The sequence below is a fragment of the Oncorhynchus mykiss genome, chromosome 4, assembly GCF_057628025.1.
Source record: "Oncorhynchus mykiss isolate SJ-2025 chromosome 4, ASM5762802v1, whole genome shotgun sequence".
Taxonomy (NCBI): Eukaryota; Metazoa; Chordata; class Actinopteri; order Salmoniformes; family Salmonidae; genus Oncorhynchus; species Oncorhynchus mykiss.
In genome coordinates this window covers 4,292,754-4,314,018 of record NC_143025.1, presented here as the reverse complement: position 1 = coordinate 4,314,018, position 21,265 = coordinate 4,292,754, and the positions used below count along the sequence as shown (strand labels likewise).

Below are 21,265 nucleotides of genomic sequence, written 5' to 3'. Positions count from 1 at the left end.
CCAGCTCCTTCCTGGCCTCCAGAGAAAAACAAGCCTGATGCCACTAATGTACATCATACCAGCTCCTTCCTGGCCTCCAGAGAACAACAAGCCTGATGCCAGTAATGTACATCATACCAGCTCCTTCCTGGCCTCCAGAGAAAAACAAGCCTGATGCCAGTAATGTACATCATACCAGCTCCTTCCTGGCCTCCAGAGAAAAACAAGCCTGATGCCAGTAATGTACATCGTACCAGCTCCTTCCTGGCCTCCAGAGAAAAACAAGCCTCATGCCGGTAATAAAAACCTATTTTCAGCTTGAGCTTCCTGATCAAGTTCTCCACATGAACAGTGAAGCTCAGCTTGTCATCAACCCACTCACCCAAATAGTTGTACACTTTGACTTGCTGTATAGTATGTCCAGCCATTGTAGCAATGACATGATTAGTAACATGCCTGGCATCTGAAATTCAGAACCAGCTTCAAATCATTCAGATTCAGTTGTATGATGTTAAATGCTCTTTGGGCATTTTCAAAAGATAAAGATAACCTACTACCACTTGAATACAGAACAGTATCATCTGTATAAAAATGAACATCCGCTGTTTCATTAAGATCCCCAGTGTTGTTGATATACAAAAGGAACAACATTGGTCCCAAAATAGAACCTTGCGGAACACCTGAGCACAACTCTATGGACTCAGATTTCATAATCCGCCATTACACATTGTGTACGATTTGATAGGTAATTTATTAATTAATTTATTAACCAATCACAACATTTTTACTTTTGCACTAACACAGCACGGTCCACAGTGTCAAAAGCCTTCGAAAAATCAACAAAGACAGACACACTTCTTGTCAAGAGCACAGTGGATGTCATGTAAAACCTTCAATGTAGCTGAAACAGTGCTGTGTCCAGACCTAAAGCCTGACTGCATCCATGTAAAACCCTCCATGTAGCTGAAACAGTGCTGTGTCCAGACCTAAAGCCTGACTGCATCCATGTAAAACCCTCCATGTTGCTGAAACAGTGCTGTGTCCAGACCTAAAGCCTGACTGCATCCATGTAAAACCCTCCATGTAGCTGAAACAGTGCTGTGTCCAGACCTAAAGCCTGACTGCATCCATGTAAAACCCTCCATGTTGCTGAAACAGTGCTGTGTCCAGACCTAAAGCCTGACTGCATCCATGTAAAACCCTCCATGTTGCTGAAACAGTGCTGTGTCCAGACCTAAAGCCTGACTGCATCCATGTAAAACCCTCCATGTAGCTGAAACAGTGCTGTGTCCAGACCTAAAGCCTGACTGCATCCATGTAAAACCCTCCATGTAGCTGAAACAGTGCTGTGTCCAGACCTAAAGCCTGACTGCATCCATGTAAAACCCTCCATGTTGCTGAAACAGTGCTGTGTCCAGACCTAAAGCCTGACTGCATCCATGTAAAACCCTCCATGTTGCTGAAACAGTGCTGTGTCCAGACCTAAAGCCTGACTGCATTAATGTAAAACCCTCCATGTAGCTGAAACAGTGCTGTGTCCAGACCTAAAGCCTGACTGCATCCATGTAAAACCCTCCATGTTGCTGAAACAGTGCTGTGTCCAGACCTAAAGCCTGACTGCATCCATGTAAAACCCTCCATGTTGCTGAAACAGTGCTGTGTCCAGACCTAAAGCCTGACTGCATCCATGTAAAACCCTCCATGTTGCTGAAACAGTGCTGTGGCCAGACCTAAAGCCTGACTGCATCCATGTAAAACCCTCCATGTTGCTGAAACAGTGCTGTGTCCAGACCTAAAGCCTGACTGCATCCATTAAAGAAGTTGTTTTCTTGGAGGCCTTCAGCTGCCTACTAACTAAGCACTCCAGTACCCTTTTGAAGACCTGAAGCATTATGGACTCTACCTCTGAACGAGGGTAATGAAACAGACGATATTCTACCATTCTGTACGAACGTCTTTACCAGAACTCCAAACAACACAAGCAGCTTTAACACACAGACACACCCCCCTGGAACATCCAGCCAATCAAACATAATCTAGCCCCTAAGACGCATCACACTACTTTGTTACAAGTGCATCGCAGAATCAGCAAGGCCCGAGAGGGGCGCCTGGTCTGAAAATGATTCAAGAACATGGATACGGTATGACCCCATTATACATTTGTTGATAGAATATGTTAAAACAATGTCAACTAATGTTTAATTTCAGACTCCAACAATATCTATACAAACAGAATCTCCAAAGCCAGACGAGAAAGGGGCGCAGTATCCAGGATTCCTCAGAACAGCGTCAAAATAACACAGCTCATTTAACTATATATTGTTAATATGTTAATATATAATTTTTATATAATATATATTTTATTTTTAATACCCTATTTTGTATATATTTTTCTTTCAGAGTCCTCCCAGGCGTGCACCAACACAGAATGCCCAATACGTGGAGAGGACGTGGTCGAGGAGGAATTCGGCACCCAGGACATACATCGTAAAATATGAGTGAATATTGAAGTCTGATAGTTTCAAGGCTTTAGTAAATAACAATTCTGAGGTAGACGATTTGTTGATGTATGAGGTGGCCAAACAGCTTGATACAGCCAATTCTGAGGTAGACGATTTGTTGATGTATGAGGTGGCCAAACAGCTTGATACAGCCAATTCTGAGGTAGAAACAACAGATCCTAAAGTAGATCAAGAGGTTTCTCACAGCCTTTTACATGGCTCTTAAAATCCAGAGAGGTTCGGCTACACCAACGAATGGTTGCTTTTCTAATGTGTCAATAGAGTCTAGATCCTTCTGGCATAAAAGCTTGTTAAACAACAATCTGATTCAAAAATGTAACATGGATCCTTCCAGAATACCAAAAGAACACATATCCGTAATTAACCAAATTAATGAGACAGGGCCGACATCTCCACCTATAATTCAGACACTTGAAAACCTGCTATCACAGATACCGGCAGAACTCATATCCTTAATTAACCAAATGAATGAGACAGGGCCGACATCTCCACCTATAATTCAGACACTTGAAAACCTGCTATCACAGATACCGGCAGAACTCATATCCTTAATTAACCAAATGAATGAGACAGGGCCGACATCTCCACCTATAATTCAGACACTTGAAAAGCTGTTATCACAGATACCGGCAGAACTCATATCCTTAATTAACCAAATGAATGAGAGCACAACATCCTTAACACCCTCCCTGCCACACACACACACCTCCTTAAACTCCCATGTCCGAGGAGTCTGAGCAACCACACAATGTTTTTGAGGAATTGGAAAATGGTGTAATAAATCAGTGTTGATGGTTTTGATAGAAGTGTTTGTGTTGTTTACAGAAATAAATACAGCAATACAGAGAGTCGGCTGTTTTTTAATTTCACAGGGATGAATCAGATCCTTGATTATGCTGTTTTTTAATTTCACAGGGATGAATCAGATCCTTGATTATGCTGTTTTTTAATTTCACAGGGATGAATCAGAACCTTGATTATGCTGTTTTTTAATTTCACAGGGACGAATCAGAACCTTGATTATGCTGTTTTTTAATTTCACAGGGATGAATCAGATCCTTGATTATGCTGTTTTTTAATTTCACAGGGATGAATCAGATCCTTGATTATGCTGTTTTTTAATTTCACAGGGACGAATCAGAACCTTGATTATGCTGTTTTTTAATTTCACAGGGATGAAACAGAACCTTGATTATGCTGTTTTTTAATTTCACAGGGATGAATCAGAACCTTGATTATGTTGTTTTTTATGTTATGATATTGGATACTCTGAGCGAACTTCTAGAAAGGGCTACAGATTTTGCAGAACCTCGTGATGTCTTACAACATGAAATTTGTGGAGATAGTATGCAAAACACTGTATCTCTTGTTTTACCCAACGGCGAAGCAGATCTTGAACAATTTATAGCCCTGCTGGAACGACTTGTTCAATCTAATTCATCCATCACAGCTGATAGGACCCTAGAGCTCGTTGCACAAATTGTACGTCAACCCTGAGGCGGAGGGGGTCAGAGAAGGAAACTGGATAGTCTCATGCAATCAGAAATCATAAACAATAAAAGGGCATATCTCATAAAAGTTCACAATCCTGGTAATCAGTTATGCTTTGCAATAGGCCTATCACATTTACTCAACCCTGGATGTGACTGATCTAGAGGCTTTACAAAAGGCTAGGGAGCTCCAGAATGCAGTGGGTCTAGGTATACAGGAGGCTGTGGCTTTCTCTGACATTGTCACATTTGAAAACTTTCTGAACATCAAGATTGTTGTTTTGTACCACAGTAGAGCTAATTCAGCTCTCTTGAAAGTCCAGAACAGCCCACAACCTCATCCTCAGATTCTGTACTTTTATGTGCAAAACACCCATTATTATGCTATTACCAACATCACAGCGTTTTTAGGAGCGCCTTATGTGTCCATCATGCCATACCGGCTACACCTGAAAGGGGGGGAACTCTTGTCGTTATAACTGTTCAGAGTATGTCAGGATGAAAATTTTCAGATGCAACCCTTAAACCTAACAGCCTGTGCAGATTGTCAACGCACGTTCAACCTACTGCTACGAAAAACACAAAATTGAAACATGGCATGTAAATCTGTAAGCAGTTGTGACGTTAACAGGAAATGTCCAAAATGCCATCGCAATTACAACCTTAAAATAGACAGCCCTAAACCTCACGTGTGTGGAATCATACACTGCCCAATCTGTAAAGGGCCTTTGAAAAGCAGAGACGCTGAAGTGGTTCAAGAAGTGCCACACGAGTGTTATATTCAGCCCTTGGCTGAAGATGAACATTCAGAGAAATATGTGTTTCATCATTTTGAAACTAATCAGCAATCAGGTGTTAATTTGCCTATTTTTGTATCTACCACGACATTCAAGGGTGAAAAGTGGTCAGCAGATGGACCCAATTGTGCATTACTCTTTCTAAAACACTTTAGCTTACAATTCTAGAGCCTATGATTCCTATGTTCTTCTGAACCCCTTGATACAACAAGGCGTTGCACCCAGTGTCATAGCGCAAGGTAGTAAAATCTAGTGTTTTTTAGACCCCGCCTTCAACCAGGGTCATAGTTCAAGGTAGTAAAATCTTGTGTTTTTTTAGACCCCGCCTTCAACCAGAGATACATTGACAGTTTAAGTTTCTTACCCATGAGATTGGCTCAAATGCCAGAGGCCTTGGGTTTTGAAAACTCTGTGAAAGGTTGGTTTCCTCATTTCTTCACATCTGAGGAGAATCTACATTATATCGGATCTTATCCCAGTCCCGAAATGTATGGGTGTGATCAAATGTCTCCCATAGAGGGAGAGAGATTCATGACGTGGTATGAGACAGTTCATTATAACACCTTTCCATAAAGAGATGGAGTCAAACTGTGACAACGATGTGGATATACTTCGTGACGGATGCTTCAGGTTCAGAGAAGAGGTAATCAAAGATGCCGGCATTGACCCCTGGAGTTGTACAACTATTGCATCGGCATGCATGAAAACCTATCGTACACACTATCTGCCTACATCCTCTATAGCAATTCCCTCACCTGACAACTACCGACGCCAATTCAAGTCATACTCTAGCGGGTCCATTCGATGGTTGGAGTACTTGGCCCAGGATAAAAACATTTTTTTTCAACATGCTGTGAATAGTGGGGAGAAGGCTAACCCAGAAGACTTTTTGGGAAATGTACCAGGAGTTCCAAGACAATTTGGAATCTTTACAGGTTACTTATGGTTTGAAAGGGAATGTGATGTGGAGCATGAGTGGACCGAACTCAAAAAGTCTGATCCTCATGTTCGAGCTTTCCTTTCCAGCTTTGACACACCAGAACCCTTGGAACCCCGACAGGCTTTGTATTGAGGCCGTACCAATGCTTTGACATTGAGGTATGTAGCGCAACCCGACGAGACAATAGGATATGTAGATTTTACATCCCTTTATCCTCATGTAATGAGTTCCTTTTGCTATCCGGAAATTATTCACCGTGACTTTGACTTACCACAAAACTATTTTGGTCTGATAAAAGCAACTGTTTACCCTCCCCGGGGTTTGTTTCTGCCCGTGCGGCCTTACAAGGGAGCTCAAGGAAAACTTTTCTTTGCCCTTTGTCATACCTGCAGTGAAAACAACAACCAGCCCTGCGATCATTCAGATCAAGAAAGAGCCCTGACAGGGGTTTGGGTCACAGTTGAATTCTCTAAGGCTCTAGAGAGGGGTATCGTGTGGCCAAAATCTTTGAAGTGGGGAACTTTTCCAGGAAATCAGACACTCTTTTAAAATGGTACATCAATAACTTTTTGAGATGCAAGCAAATGGCATCAGGCTACCCTGCATCGGTCACAGATCAGGAGAGCAAAGACAAATACATTCAGGACTGTCACGTTCTGACCTTTATTTCCTTTGTTTTGTATTTAGTTAGTATGGTCAGGGCGTGAGTTGGGTGGGCAGTCTGTTTGTTTTTCTATGTTTTTGGGGCATTTCTATGTTTCGGCCTAGTATGGTTCTCAATCAGAGGCAGGTGTCATTAGTTGTCTCTGATTGAGAATCATACTTAGGTAGCCTGGGTTGCACTGTTTGTTTGTGGGTGATTGTCTATGTTGATGGCTTGTTTCAGCACAGTCCATATGATTAGCTTCACGGTTGTTATTTTGTTTACTGGTTTTGTATAGTGTTCAGTGTTCACTACTTTCTTTATTAAAGATTGACCATGGACACTTACCACGCCGCGTATTGGTCCTCTGATCCTTTTCGCCTCTCCTCTTCAGATGAAGAGTAGGACGACCGTGACAAGGACTATCACGACAGAGAAGGTATACATCTTGACCCTGACAGAATAGAGGTCAACAAAACCAAAAGAAATCTGTAGAAATTGTATTTAAACTCGCTTTGGGGCTAACTTTCCCAGAGAAGCAATATGCTAACAGTGTCGATCAATAAAGATTGCAAAGAATTTATAGGATATTTTGAACAGACATGGATTGAACCCCTAAGAAAAGGTCCAAAAATACACAAACCTCTTGCAAATATATTTGGCCTTGGTAAAACAAGGTGAGAGAGAGACCAACCATTAACCTCTTGGATCCGGGAGAATTGTCATCAACTACACTAATTAGCATAGCACAACGGTCAAAAAATATTACTAGAAAATATTCATATTCATGAAATCACAAGTGAAATATAGTTAATCACCCTGTCATCTCCGATTTTGAAATTATGCTTTACAGCCAAAGCAAGACAAGCGTTTGTGTAAGTTTATCGATAGCCTAGCATAGCATTATGTCCAGCTAGCAGCAGGAAGCTTGGTCACGAAAATCAGAAAAGCAATCAAATTAATCGTTTACCTTTGATGATCTTCGGATGTTTTCACTCACGAGACTCCCAGTTAGACAGCAAATGTTCCTTTTGTTCCTAAAGATTATTTTTATACCCAAAATACCTCCGTTTGTTGGTAGCATTATGTTGAGAAATCCACCGGAAATAGCGGTCACGACAACGCCGAAAAAAAAATTCAAAATTATATCCACAATATCGACAGAAACATGGCAAACGTTTTTTATAATCAATCCTCAAGGTGTTTTTCAAATACGTAAATTAAACTACGTCCAAGAGACGTAGACACCTTATGGAATACGTAGAAAAAGGAATCTGGTTGATATCCCTTTCAATGGCCAATAGGGATACATAGGAGCACAACGGTTTCAAAATAAGATGCACTTCCTGATTGGATTTTCCTCAGGGTTTAGCCTGCAATATCAGTTATGTTATACTCACAGACAATATTTTGACACTTTTGGAAACTTTAGAGTGTTTCCTATCCTAAGCTGTCAATTATATGCATATTCTAGCATCTGGTCCTGAGAAATAGGCTGTTTACTTTGGGCACGTTTTTCATGGTGTTCTATGAATTAAGTAAGAGAAACCACTTACCCGTGTGCCCCTACTGCTGGTCAGGTGTATCATGTGAAGGATCGGTGTAATTAATAGATTGTTTAACTGTGAAATCAGATCACGGTGACCCCAGAGTGACACGGTGACCCCACAGTAATCAGATCCCGGTGACCCCACAGTAATCAGATCACGGTGACCCCGCAGTAATCAGATCACGGTGACCCCACAGTAATCAGATCACGGTGACCCCACAGTAATCAGATCACGGTGACCCCACAGTAATCAGATCACGGTGACCCCAGAGTGACACGGTGACCCCACAGTAATCAGATCACGGTGACCCCAGAGTGACACGGTGACCCCACAGTAATCAGATCACGGTGACCCCACAGTAATCAGATCACGGTGACCCCGCAGTAATCAGATCACGGTGACCCCACAGTAATCAGATCACGGTGACCCCACAGTCATCAGATTTATAGAATATCTATCCAATGTGGAAGCAAAGGTGTGATCAATGGTGACGTCCTCAACAACGGTGACGTCTTCTACAATGGAGACGTCCTCTACAATGGAGACGTCCTCTACAATGGAGACGTCCTCTACAATGGAGACGTCCTCTACAATGGTGACGTCCTCTACAATGGTGACGTCCTCTACAATGGAGACGTCCTCTACAATGGAGACGTCCTCTACAATGGAGACGTCCTCTACAATGGAGACGTCCTCTACAATGGAGACGTCCTCTACAACGGAGACGTCCTCAACAATGGAGACGTCCTCTACAATGGAGACGTCCTCTACAATGGAGACGTCCTCTACAATGGAGACGTCCTCTACAATGGAGACGTCCTCTACAACGGAGACGTCCTCTACAATGGAGACGTCCTCTACAATGGAGACGTCCTCTACAATGTAATTATTTGTTGTATTTTTTAGATATAATTGCAACATAGGTGCAAATATAATAAATTAAATGAAACAAGTTACATTAATGAAAATAAACAACATTCATTTGATCAAGCATGTCTTGACCATTTGGAACAACATTCTGAATCACATCACAGTGAACGTCCTCATAGTTCGTTGTTTTTACAGTATAGTTCCAATATGATATTGTGAAGTAGAATGTACATTTAATAATACTTGTTTACCTTCATTTAACTCAGCAAGTCAGTTAAGAACAAATTCTCATTTCCAATGACGGCCTACCGGGGAACAGTGGGTTAACTGCCTTGTTCAGGGGAACAGTGGGTTAACTGCCTTGTTCAGGGGAACAGTGGGTTAACTGTCTTGTTCAGGGGAACAGTGGGTTAACTGCCTTGCTCAGGGGAACAGTGGGTTAACTGCCTTGTTAAGGGGAACAGTGGGTTAACTGCCTTGTTCAGGGGAACAGTGGGTTAACTGCCTTGTTCAGGGGAACAGTGGGTTAACTGCCTTGTTCAGGGGAACAGTGGGTTAACTGCCTTGTTCAGGGGAACAGTGGGTTAACTGCCTTGTTCAGGGGAACAGTGGGTTAACAGGGGATTCGATCAAACAACATTCAATCAAACAACAACGTTGGTTACTGGCCCAACACTCTAACCACAACGCTACCTGCCGCACGGCCCAACGCTCTAACCACTACGCTACCTGCCACACGGCCCAACGCTCTAACCACTACGCTACCTGCCACACGGCCCAACGCTCTAACCACTACGCTACCTGCCACACGGCCCAACGCTCTAACCACTACGCTACCTGCCACACGGCCCAACGCTCTAACCACTACGCTACCTGCCGCACGGCCCAACGCTCTAACCACTACGCTACCTGCCGCACGGCCCAACGCTCTAACCACTACGCTACCTGCCGCACGGCCCAACGCTCTAACCACTACGCTACCTGCCGCAAGGCCCAACGCTCTAACCACTACGCTTCCTGCCACACGGCCCAACGCTCTAACCACTACGCTACCTGCCGCACGGCCCAACGCTCTAACCACCACGCTACCTGCAGCACGGCCTAACGCTCTAACCACTACGCTACCTGCCGCACGGCCCAACGCTCTAACCACTGCGCTACCTGCCGCACGGCCCAACGCTCTAACCTCTACGCTACCTGCCGCACGGCCCAACGCTCTAACCACTACACTTCCTGCCGCACTGCCCAACGCTCGAACCACTACGCTACCTGCCGCAAGGCCCAACGCTCTAACCACTACGCTACCTGCAGCACGGCCCAACGCTCTAACCACTACGCTACCTGCCTCACGGCCCAACGCTCTAACCACTACGCTACCTGCCGCACGGCCCAACGCTCTAACCACTACGCTACCTGCCGCAAGGCCCAACGCTCTAACCACTACGCTACCTGCAGCACGGCCCAACGCTCTAACCACTACGCTACCTGCCTCACGGCCCAACGCTCTAACCACTACGCTACCTGCCGCACGGCCCAACGCTCTAACCACTACGCTACCTGCCGCACGGCCCAACGCTCTAACCACTACACTACCTGCCTCACGGCCCAACGCTCTAACCACTACGCTACCTGCCGCACTGCCCAACGCTCTAACCACTACGCTACCTGCCGCACGGCCCAACGCTCTAACCACTACGCTACCTGCAGCACGGCCCAACGCTCTAACCACTACGCTACCTGCCGCAAGGCCCAACGCTCTAACAACTACGCTACCTGCAGCAGGGCCCAACGCTCTAACCACTACGCTACCTGCAGCACGGCCCAACGCTCTAACCACTACGCTACCTGCAGCACGGCCCAACGCTCTAACCACTACGCTACCTGCCGCACGGCCCAACGCTCTAACCACTGCGCTACCTGCCGCACGCTCTAACCACTGCGCAACGCTCTAACCACTACGCTACCTGCCGCACGGCCCAACGCTCTAACCACTGCGCAACGCTCTAACCACTACGCTACCTGCCGCACGGCCCAACGCTCTAACCACTGCGCAACGCTCTAACCACTACGCTACCTGCCGCACGGCCCAACACTCTAACCACTACGCTACGTGCCGCACGGCCCAATGCTCTAACCACTACGCTACCTGCCGCACGGCCCAACGCTCTAACCACTATGCTGCCTGCCGCACGGCCCAACGCTCTAACCACAACGCTACCTGCCGCACGGCCCAACGCTCTAACCACTACGCTACCTGCCGCACGGCCCAACGCTCTAACCACTACGCTACCTGCCGCACGGCCCAACGCTCTAACCACAACGCTACCTGCCGCACGGCCCAACGCTCTAACCACTATGCTGCCTGCCGCACGGCCCAACGCTCTAACCACAACGCTACCTGCCGCACGGCCCAACGCTCTAACCACTACGCTACCTGCAGCACGGCCCAACGCTCTAACCACTACGCTACCTGCCGCACTGCCCAACGCTCTAACCACAACGCTACCTGCCGCACGGCCCAACGCTCTAACCACTGCGCTACCTGCCGCACGGCCCAACGCTCTAACCACTACGCTACCTGCCTCACGGCCCAACGCTCTAACCACCACGCTACCTGCCCAACACTCTAACCACTACGCTACCTGCCGCACGGCCCAAGGCTCTAACCACCACGCTACCTGCCCAACACTCTAACCACTACGCTACCTGCCCCACGGCCCAACACTCTAACCACCACGCTACCTGCCCAACACTCTAACCACTACGCTACCTGCCCCACGGCCCAACGCTCTAACCACTACGCTACCTGCCCAACACTCTAACCACTACGCTACCTGCCGCACGGCCCAACGCTCTAACCACTGCGCTACCTGCCTCACGGCCCAACGCTCTAACCACCACGCTACCTGCCCAACACTCTAACCACTACGCTACCTGCCGCACGGCCCAAGGCTCTAACCACCACGCTACCTGCCCAACACTCTAACCACTACGCTACCTGCCCCACGGCCCAACACTCTAACCACCACGCTACCTGCCCAACACTCTAACCACTACGCTACCTGCCCCACGGCCCAACGCTCTAACCACTACGCTACCTGCCCAACACTCTAACCACTACGCTACCTGCCCCACGGCCCAACGCTCTAACCACTACGCTACCTGCCCAACACTCTAACCACTACACTACCTGCCCCACGGCCCAACGCTCTAACCACTACGCTACCTGCCCAACGCTCTAACCACTACGCTACCTGCCACCCCAATAATAATAAAATACTTGGCTGTTTCACCTGGTCGTTGTTTCTCAGAGGCACCAGGTAAATGTGTTTCATAGACACCTGCTGCCTCTTCAAAAGGCAGGAGATTGATGGTAGGCTGATGGACGCCACGTTGGCAAAGGTGTCTTCGTTCTCCTCATTGGCCTGATTTATTTCAGACAGCTGTATGTCATTCCTGTCCCTCACCATTTCCTCCACTGTCCTCTCCTGCTGGTCAGTATATCATTCCTGTCCCTCACCATTTCCTCCACTGTCCTCTCCTGCTGGTCAGTATATCATTCCTGTCCCTCACCATTTCCTCCACTGTCCTCTCCCGCTGATCAGTATATCATTCCTGTCCCTCAAAATTTCCTCCACTGTCCTCTCCTGCTGGTCAGTATATCATTCCTGTCCCTCACCATTTCCTCCACTGTCCTCTCCTACTGGTCAGTATATCATTCCTGTCCCTCACCATTTCCTCCACTGTCCTCTCCTGCTGGTCAGTCAGCACACGACCACCACCATGGGGTCTTCTGTCTATTCTGAGGGTAGATCAGAGTTTACTGTCAATAGATCCTACTGGAACAATCCTGGAACATGTTGACATGCATTACAATATGTCATTTCCTGTAAAGGTAAAGCATAGTGCACATCCTGCTGACTTACCGCTTTTCTTAGTGAAATGTTCTCATGATGGAATTTGCCAGTTGATCTTTTCAGATTGGGGTGAACTAATGTGTCGGCCTCTGTCATGGTAAGACCTCTGTTGACCACATGATCAACGACGATGGACCGGACTTCATTAGATACAACAGTTCCCTGCCGCCTGCCTCCATCTCTCTGATGTCCACCTCTCTGAGGGCTCCTTAGAGAGGGCTTCATGTTTTGAGTTTGTACTAAGAGGTGTGAAATGTAGCTTTCCTTCTCTACTCCTCACAAATGTAAAAGCATTGGATTGGTGTTGACATGGGGTAGAGGGAGTTTACATAAACCAGTCATTTCCTTTAAATCCATGAAGGGAAGTGGACAAGTTCACACTTAGAAAGGAGAGATAATTGTTACACACCCCATGTGTTCTGATAACTACAGGAATGAAACCAGATTGAGGTTGTCTGCTTTCCACACACACACACACACACACACACACACACACACACACACACACACACACACACACACAGAGAGAGAACATCAGGTATAGTTGTGGAGATGAGGGAATATGTGATCAGAACCCCTCCAGTCTGGTTAACCACAGTCAGGTCCAGTATGGACTATCAATACAAGTCACCATTCAGAATGTGACCCAGTTCAATGGGTCTGAACAGAACTGGGGGACGTCAGACATCAAGTTGTCTAAACACAACTGGAATATAATTAGTTTGTGATTCATTGTTAATGGATTTTCAATGAGGAACACAGAGGAACAACCCTGACAACACACATAACAAAATAACACTAAAAACAAAGGGGGAGGAAACCACTAAAGTCATGACCATATTGTCATGTTGTGATGACAGGGAGAAACCATCTAACATCTAGAACACTACTTTAGACCTGGTTATAAGATGCCTAGTGCACTACGCAGGGAATAGGGAGCTATTTGGAACAGAGACACTAACTCCTGGATGAAAATCTCTCTCTCCCTCATCTGTCTGATATATCTGCCCATTTCCCCTCCCCTCCTCCCTTTTCATTCTATTCTATCAGCCACACCACTAGCTCACCTCCACACAATACATTTACAAGTTAAAGACACACCTTGGAATAAATAACAAAGGAAAACTATTACTAGATGAAGTTGAGTGTTTTTTATTATTTCCCATCACCATAAATCATATTTAATCACTGAACAGTAGCAGACCTAACTTCATCTGTTCCTGACTCTGGATAGTGGATTAAAAAGACCATCAATCTCCAATGATATTAAAGTACTATTCTGAACATTACTGATATACTGAGTGGCAAGTCAAGATATCTGCTGGTTTTATTGTTTGGTCAACAGCACCACCTGCTGGACAGGTTTAATGATGCTGGACTGAGCAGTATGGGAGGATGAAAGATGACACATTTAGGGCCGGTTTCCTGGACATCTACATTGAACATACTGTTTAGTCCAGGACTAGGATTCATCTGTGTCTGGGAAACCAGACCATATAGTTTAGTAGAAAGTAAGTGATACCAGCTTGTAGTGGGCTGACTAGTCCTGAATTGTCCTTTAGTTCCTGGACCATTTTCCATGCAGCTCCAGGTGACAGAGAACACATCAATTAGGACCGAGCCAACAAGCTGATCAATGATACTGAGGAGAATTACATAGAGACAGAGAACCAACTGAGAAAACATATCAATGGTTCTGAATGACAACCAATATACATCAACACCAGACATCATGATTCATGGAAATGTACAAGATTAAAACATTGTATTGAATTTTAATTAATAACAAATCAGTTTACAGTTTAACCAGCTCAGCTATAGACTACACCAGCATGACTAGTATCTATGTGGACCCTACTACAGTTTAACCAGCTCAGCTATAGACTACACCAGCATGACTAGTATCTATGTGGACCCTACTACAGTTTAACCAGCTCAGCTATAGACTACACCAGCATGACTAGTATCTATGTGGACCCTACTACAGTTTAACCAGCTCAGCTATAGACTACACCAGCATGACTAGTATCTATGTGGACCCTACTACAGTTTAACCAGCTCAGCTATAGACTACACCAGCATGACTAGTATCTATGTGGACCCTACTACAGTTTAACCAGCTCAGCTATAGACTACACCAGCATGACTAGTATCTATGTGGACCCTACTACAGTTTAACCAGCTCAGCTATAGACTACACCAGCATGACTAGTATCTATGTGGACCCTACTACAGTTTAACCAGCTCAGCTATAGACTACACCAGCATGACTAGTATCTATGTGGACCCTACTACAGTTTAACCAGCTCAGCTATAGACTACACCAGCATGACTAGTATCTATGTGGACCCTACTACAGTTTAACCAGCTTAGAAGTACCAGTGAGACCAAACCCAGGATAGAGGGGCTGAGTGAATGTGGTCTGGACTCTGTGGAGGAGGGTCATTGTGTCAGAGACACTGTAGAAGGACAGAGTACCTGCCTTGTGATCCAGGTACACTCCTACTCTGGAGGACTGAGGGCCTGATACTTTAGTCTCAACATTATTGTGTCTGAAACAATAACCACCTCTATAGTACTCTAAACTCCAGGACTTGTTATCTCCAAATCCACTATCTGTCCTTGTTCTGCTGATGTCTTTATATGAGACTGCTATAACAACAACACCACTCCACTTCACCTCCCAGTAAAAGCGTCCAGACAGACCCTCTCTACACAGAACCTGACAGTAGTTGGTGAATCTGTCTGGATGGACAGGATATGGTTGGACTTGGTCTGTATAGGTCACCTTTCTGTTCCTTTTAGACAGAGAGAGGTGTGTGTAGGTCACCTTTCTGTTCCCTTTAGACAGAGAGAGGAGTGTGCCTGCTGTGTTTGGGTCCAGTGTGAGCTGACAGGAATCTGGGAGAAGAGCAGAGACCAATGAGGGGAGTCAGAACAATAAGTTAAGTCAGATACTGTATCTACCCTGTCTTTGATTAGAGCACAGCAGAGATCAAATCAGAGAAATATGAGGAGTCAGATAGATACCCAGTCTTTGATTAGATCTACTATTGCTATATATTTCTAGAGGGATTGTTAGGAGTGTCAGTAAAAAGAGACTGTTAGTTACTTCACAATAAAGAGACTCACATTGTAACAACTGTTCTCTGGTCTTGGGCTCTGGAGGCAGTACAACATCCACTATATTCACTACAGACACACAAACACATTGACAGAGAGAGGGAATGTTATCATCAGACCATATTCCACATGTATATGACTAGTAGGGAACTTTCAATGGTCTAAAGTTGATGTTCTTATTGTTTTCAACACACCTGTAGTGGAGATCTTGGTCCATTCTCCTTTAAGGAAGTCTTCTAGTTTCTCTCTCAGTTCAGACACAGTCTTACTCACATCTCCAAAGTACTGAAGAGGACGGACAACGATGCTGGGTAAGTCTGAAGATACACTGATACTGGAGAGAGACTGATAACTCTGGAGAGAGAGAGAGAGAGACTGATAACTCTGGAGAGAGAGAGAGAGACTGATAACTCTGGAGAGAGAGAGAGAGAGAGACTGATAACTCTGGAGAGAGAGAGAGAGAGAGAGAGAGGGGGACAGAGAGAGAGAGAGGGGCGGACAGAGAGAGAGAGGGACGGACAGAGAGAGAAAGACTGATAACTCTGGAGAGAGAGAGAGAGAGAGACTGATACCTCTGGAGAGAGAGCGAGAGAGAGAGAGAGAGAGAGAGAGAGAGAGAGAGAGAGAGACTGATAACTCTGGAGAGAGAGAGAGAGACTGATACCTCTGGAGAGAGAGAGAGAGAGAGAGAGACTGATACCTCTGGAGAGAGAGAGAGAGAGAGACTGATACCTCTGGAGAGAGAGAAAGAGAGAGAGAGAGAGAGAGAGACTGATAACTCTGGAGAGAGAGAGACAGAGGGACGGACAGAGAGAGAGAGGGACGGACAGAGAGAGAGAGAGAGGGACGGACAGAGAGAGAGAGAGGGACGGACAGAGAGAGAGAGAGGGACGGACAGAGAGAGAGGGACGGACAGAGAGAGAAGGACGGACAGAGAGACAGACAGGGACAGAGAGGGAGAGGGACAGAGAGACAGACAGGACAACATAATGTGTGAGATGAATAGTTTCACATGAAGTTAATTTCATATCACATGTAACAAGACAGTTTAGTTACCTGGAGGAAATGGATGTGATCCTCTGTGTGTGAGAGCTGCTCCAGCTCAGTGCTTCTCTTCCTCAGCTCAGCTATCTCCTGCTTCAGTTGCTCCAGGAGTCCTTCAGCTTGACTCACTTGAGCCTTCTCTTGGGCTCTGATCAGCTCCTTCACCTCAGAGCTCCTTCTCTCAATGGAGCGGATCAGCTCAGTAAAGATCTGATCACTGTCCTCCACTGCTGACTGTGCAGAGCGCTGGAGAGAGAGAGAGAGAGAGAGAGAGAGAGAGAGAGAGAGAGAGAGAGAGAGAGAGAGAGAGAGAGAGAGAGAGAGAGAGAGACAGAGAGACAGAGAGACAGAGAGAGAGAGAGAGAGACATAGAGACAGAGAGACAGAGAGACAGAAACAGAGAGAGAGGGAGAGAAAGAGACAGAGGGAGACAGTAGGTACAGTAGTCTCTCTGCACCTCATTGCGTCAGACCTCTGCCACCCTGCTCTCCAGGTCCACCAGGACTTGTCCTCCCTCCTGGACAGACAGGTACAGAACACCTCTTGGTCCTGCTCTACTCTTCTCCCTCCTGGACAGACAGGTAATGAACACCTCTTGGTCCTGCTCTACTCTCCTCCCTCCTGGACAGACAGGTAGAGAACACCTCTTGGTCCTGCTCTACTCTCCTCCCTCCTGGACAGACAGGTACAGAACACCTCTTGGTCCTGCTCTACTCTCCTCCCTCCTGGACAGACAGGTACAGAACACCTCTTGGTCCTGCTCTACTCTCCTCCCTCCTGGACAGACAGGTACATAACACCTCTTGGTCCTGCTCTACTCTCCTCCCTCCTGGACAGACAGGTACAACGTTAACTAGATATTATCTGTGTCATTTATAGCCTGGCACAGATAGTAAAACTACTGTAGCGACCCGCACAGACAGCTGTGTGTTATGTGTTCGGCTAGTAGGTGGTTGTGTTGTACTTACCAGTTCCCAGTGTTCGCGGGGTCCGACATGCCAATCAACCTGCTATCTGCCAATCACAGGAATGCCTGGGATGTTCTGATGCCGGGCATCCTGGTGGTTGGCGGAGTGGCGTGGAGGGGGCGGGGCATTGGAAGTTAAGGTTCAGCCTTTGTTCTGTCTCTTACGTCTGGGCTTCACAAGAGAAGGTCCCGATTGGCTTGTGGGGTATCTTTCATTTATTTGGCGTGAGCTAAGGCCAAACAGTAGCCTGTGTAAAGTTGCTAATAAACCGTCAATTCGTAACTCAATCCTCTGTCGACATGAATGTGTCCTGTCAGAGCCGTTTCCTGTCCGTTAACTGTTAACAGTCTCGAGCCACAGCTTAACCAATGAGCTACAAGGAGGACTGACAGTCACGAGCGGTGCAGCAGCCTCTGCAGCAGCAGCCTCCCCCGGGTCCTAGTGCCCGTCCGGTAAGACGGTTAAGATGCGATGGAACGGTTGACGGAGAGAAAATAAATCACAGAGAAAATATATTGACTGATATATTGAATTGTTTAGGGAAGCTTTGGCTTTGGCTTTAATACATTCTGAAAATACTTGAAAACCAAAAGAGAAAAGAATAGTAGCCCTCCTCAGGAACAACAAAACCCTCACAGACCAACTTCTTCTTCTATGATATAATGGAGGTCCTCAAACCAACGTTAAAGGTGCATGGCGCCACCTACTGTTCTGGAGTGTGTTCAATCACAGTTTACACCACTCTAAATCCTCCTACCTAACTCAGTACTTCTGAGAAAATAAAAGAGTCCTACTAACTTCTAATAGACCCTCCCCCATCCCACAAATCCCTTCCAAGTGTAATGTTTACTGTTCATTTCTGATTGTTTATTTCACTTTTGTTTATTGTCTATTTCACTTGCTTTGGCAATGTAAACATATATTTCCATGCCAATAAAGCCCTATGAATTTAATTCAATTGAGAGAGAGACAGTTCCATTTTAATGTATAGGGGACATGAGTCGTCATGGTTACTCATGGTTATGTGATGAGGCAGTCCAGTCAGTTACATGAACCAGTCTATTCTCTGAAAGGGGTCCAGACAGCCTGTTCACAACAGTGGGGTCAGTGGGATTGGATAGCCCCCCCCCCCTCTCTCTCTCTCTCTCTGACTGGAGGAGAGAAGTGAAATGGTGTGTCTCCTCTGGTCAACAATACTCACCTTGAGAGACTCTACAGCCTGTTGGAGCTCTTTCAGCTCCTTCTCTCTCTCCTGGAATTTCTGCTGGACCTTCTGCTGACTCATCCCCAGCTGCCTCTGTGGAGAATCACTCTTCAATGAGCTATCAAGCTTTATTAGTCCAGTAGATCAATAGTATAGTGATGTGACATAGGACCCATAGAGAGGAAGGTCTACAATCCTGAGGAAGTCCCTTTACAATATTATATTATGTTGCTATGTGAATGATTATAGTTTTTATGGTAGGCCTACATGTATCAAGGGGTTGAGACTGAACTTTGGACTCATAAAAGGCCATTCAGAATGATAATAGTGTTTGACTTTAGAAAATGGTGATACATTTGGAGAATCTGGGTTAACATATCTATATACTCAAGGTTTGTGTTCATATTTGTCGATCCATTTCATATTGTATATAATATAATGATCTCATATTCAAACAGATTTAATTCCTACTGTATCTTTAATTCCTTGTTTATCAGACAGTCACCAACAAGTTGTTCTGGTCTTACCTGTTTCCCAGTCCTCTCTGCTGCAGCTGACACTGTATCATGGCCTTTATGTTCATCCATTGTACACAGCAGACAGATACACTGCTGATCGGTACGACAGTAAACCTCCAGCAGTTTGTCATGATGAGAGCAGATCTTCTCCTGTAGTTGTGCCGTGGCTTTGACCAGCTTGTGCTTCTTGAAAGCAGGAGATTCATAGTGAGGTTGGAGGTGAGTCTCACAGTAAGAGGCCAGACACACCAGACAGGACATGAGGGCTTTCTGCTTTCTGGTCCCAGTGCAGAAATCACACGCCACATCTCCAGGTCCAGCATAGCACAGAGCAGGAGGGGGAGCAGCCTGGAGTCCTGGCTTCTTCAGTTTCTCCACCAGCTCAGCCAACATGTTATTTTTCCTCAGATTAGGCCTTGGAGTGAAGGTCTCTCTGCACTGAGGACAGCTATAGACCCCTTTCAGAACATCCTGATCCCAGCAGCCCTCAATACAGCTCCTACAGTAACTGTGTCCACAGGGAATAGTGACCGGCTCCTTCAGTAGATCCAGACAGACAGAACAACAGAACTGGTCCTGGTCCAGCAGATCTCCCTGTTGAGCCATTTGGACGGTTGTTCACTCTCACACAGACAGACTCTGATCAGTTTCGTTTCCTCAGAAGAGAGTTAGTGGGAAGGGGAGGGACTTCCTGGTTCTGCCAGAGGGGTGGGGTTAGAAGGAGGGAGGGGTTCGAGGAATGGAGGAAGAGAGAGAGGAACTGCATGCAACAGCAAGAGGGAGACAAATAGTTTTGTTCCAAGGTTAGAGCCCTTAACATGGAACAAATGACATAATGAATCTTAAAATGTGAGTTGTTAGAATATATGAAGGGTAACAGTTTCTATGAAGTACGTATGTATCATTATTTTAATGACCTTTATAATGCCTTATAATACACCTATGTGTTGTGATTAATCAATAAGGCCTGAGGAGGTGTGGTATACAGTTAATATACAGTACCACAGATAAGGACTGAGGAGGTGTGGTATATAGTTAATATACAGTACCACAGATAAGGACTGAGGAGGTGTGGTATATAGTTATGATACAGTACCACAGATAAGGACTGAGGAGGTGTGGTATATAGTTAATATACAGTACCACAGATAAGGACTGAGGAGGTGTGGTATATAGTTAATATACAGTACCACAGATAAGGAATGAGGAGGTGTGGTATATAGTTAATATACAGTACCACAGATAAGGACTGAGGAGGTGTGGTATATAGTTAATATACAGTACCACAGATAAGGACTGAGGAGGTGTGGTATATAGTTAATATACAGTACCACAGATAAGGACTGAGGAGGTGTGGTATATAGTTAATATACAGTACCACAGATAAGGACTGAGGAGGTGTGGTATTGTAACGGTCTTCTAGGTGTGAAGGAGAGTCGGACCAAAATGCGGCGTGTAGATTGCGATCCATGTTTATTGTGACTATAGCAACATGAATCCAAATACAAACAGTGCAAAATAATAAACGTAATGAAAACCGAAACAGCCTAAACTGGTGCAAACTAACACTAAGGACAATCACCCACAAACACACAGTGAAACCCAGGCTACCTAAATATGGTTCCCAATCAGAGACAATGACTAACACCTGCCTCTGATTGAGAACCATATCAGGCCAGACATAGAAATAGACAAACAAG

General features: G+C 45.6%; 1 protein-coding gene and 1 long non-coding RNA gene across 2 annotated transcripts; one reads left to right on the top strand and one right to left on the bottom strand.

The window, feature by feature from the left end:
- The first annotated feature begins 2,379 nt into the window (after positions 1-2,379).
- Positions 2,380-3,349, top strand: LOC149983661 (uncharacterized). Its single transcript, XR_016495031.1, has 2 exons — positions 2,380-2,586; positions 2,644-3,349. It is a non-coding gene; the product is annotated as an uncharacterized LOC149983661 (long non-coding RNA).
- A 10,495-nt stretch (positions 3,350-13,844) lies between these two features.
- Positions 13,845-20,227, bottom strand: LOC110503178 (E3 ubiquitin/ISG15 ligase TRIM25). The gene is given in 8 exon segments (XM_090230884.1): positions 13,845-15,496; positions 15,539-15,609; positions 15,841-15,900; positions 16,026-16,185; positions 16,888-17,121; positions 19,045-19,093; positions 19,096-19,140; positions 19,575-20,227. Coding segments are annotated over 4 exon segments (723 nt in total). The 5' UTR covers positions 20,172-20,227; the 3' UTR covers positions 13,845-15,496; positions 15,539-15,609; positions 15,841-15,900; positions 16,026-16,185; positions 16,888-17,089.
- Positions 20,228-21,265: the final 1,038 nt, after the last annotated feature.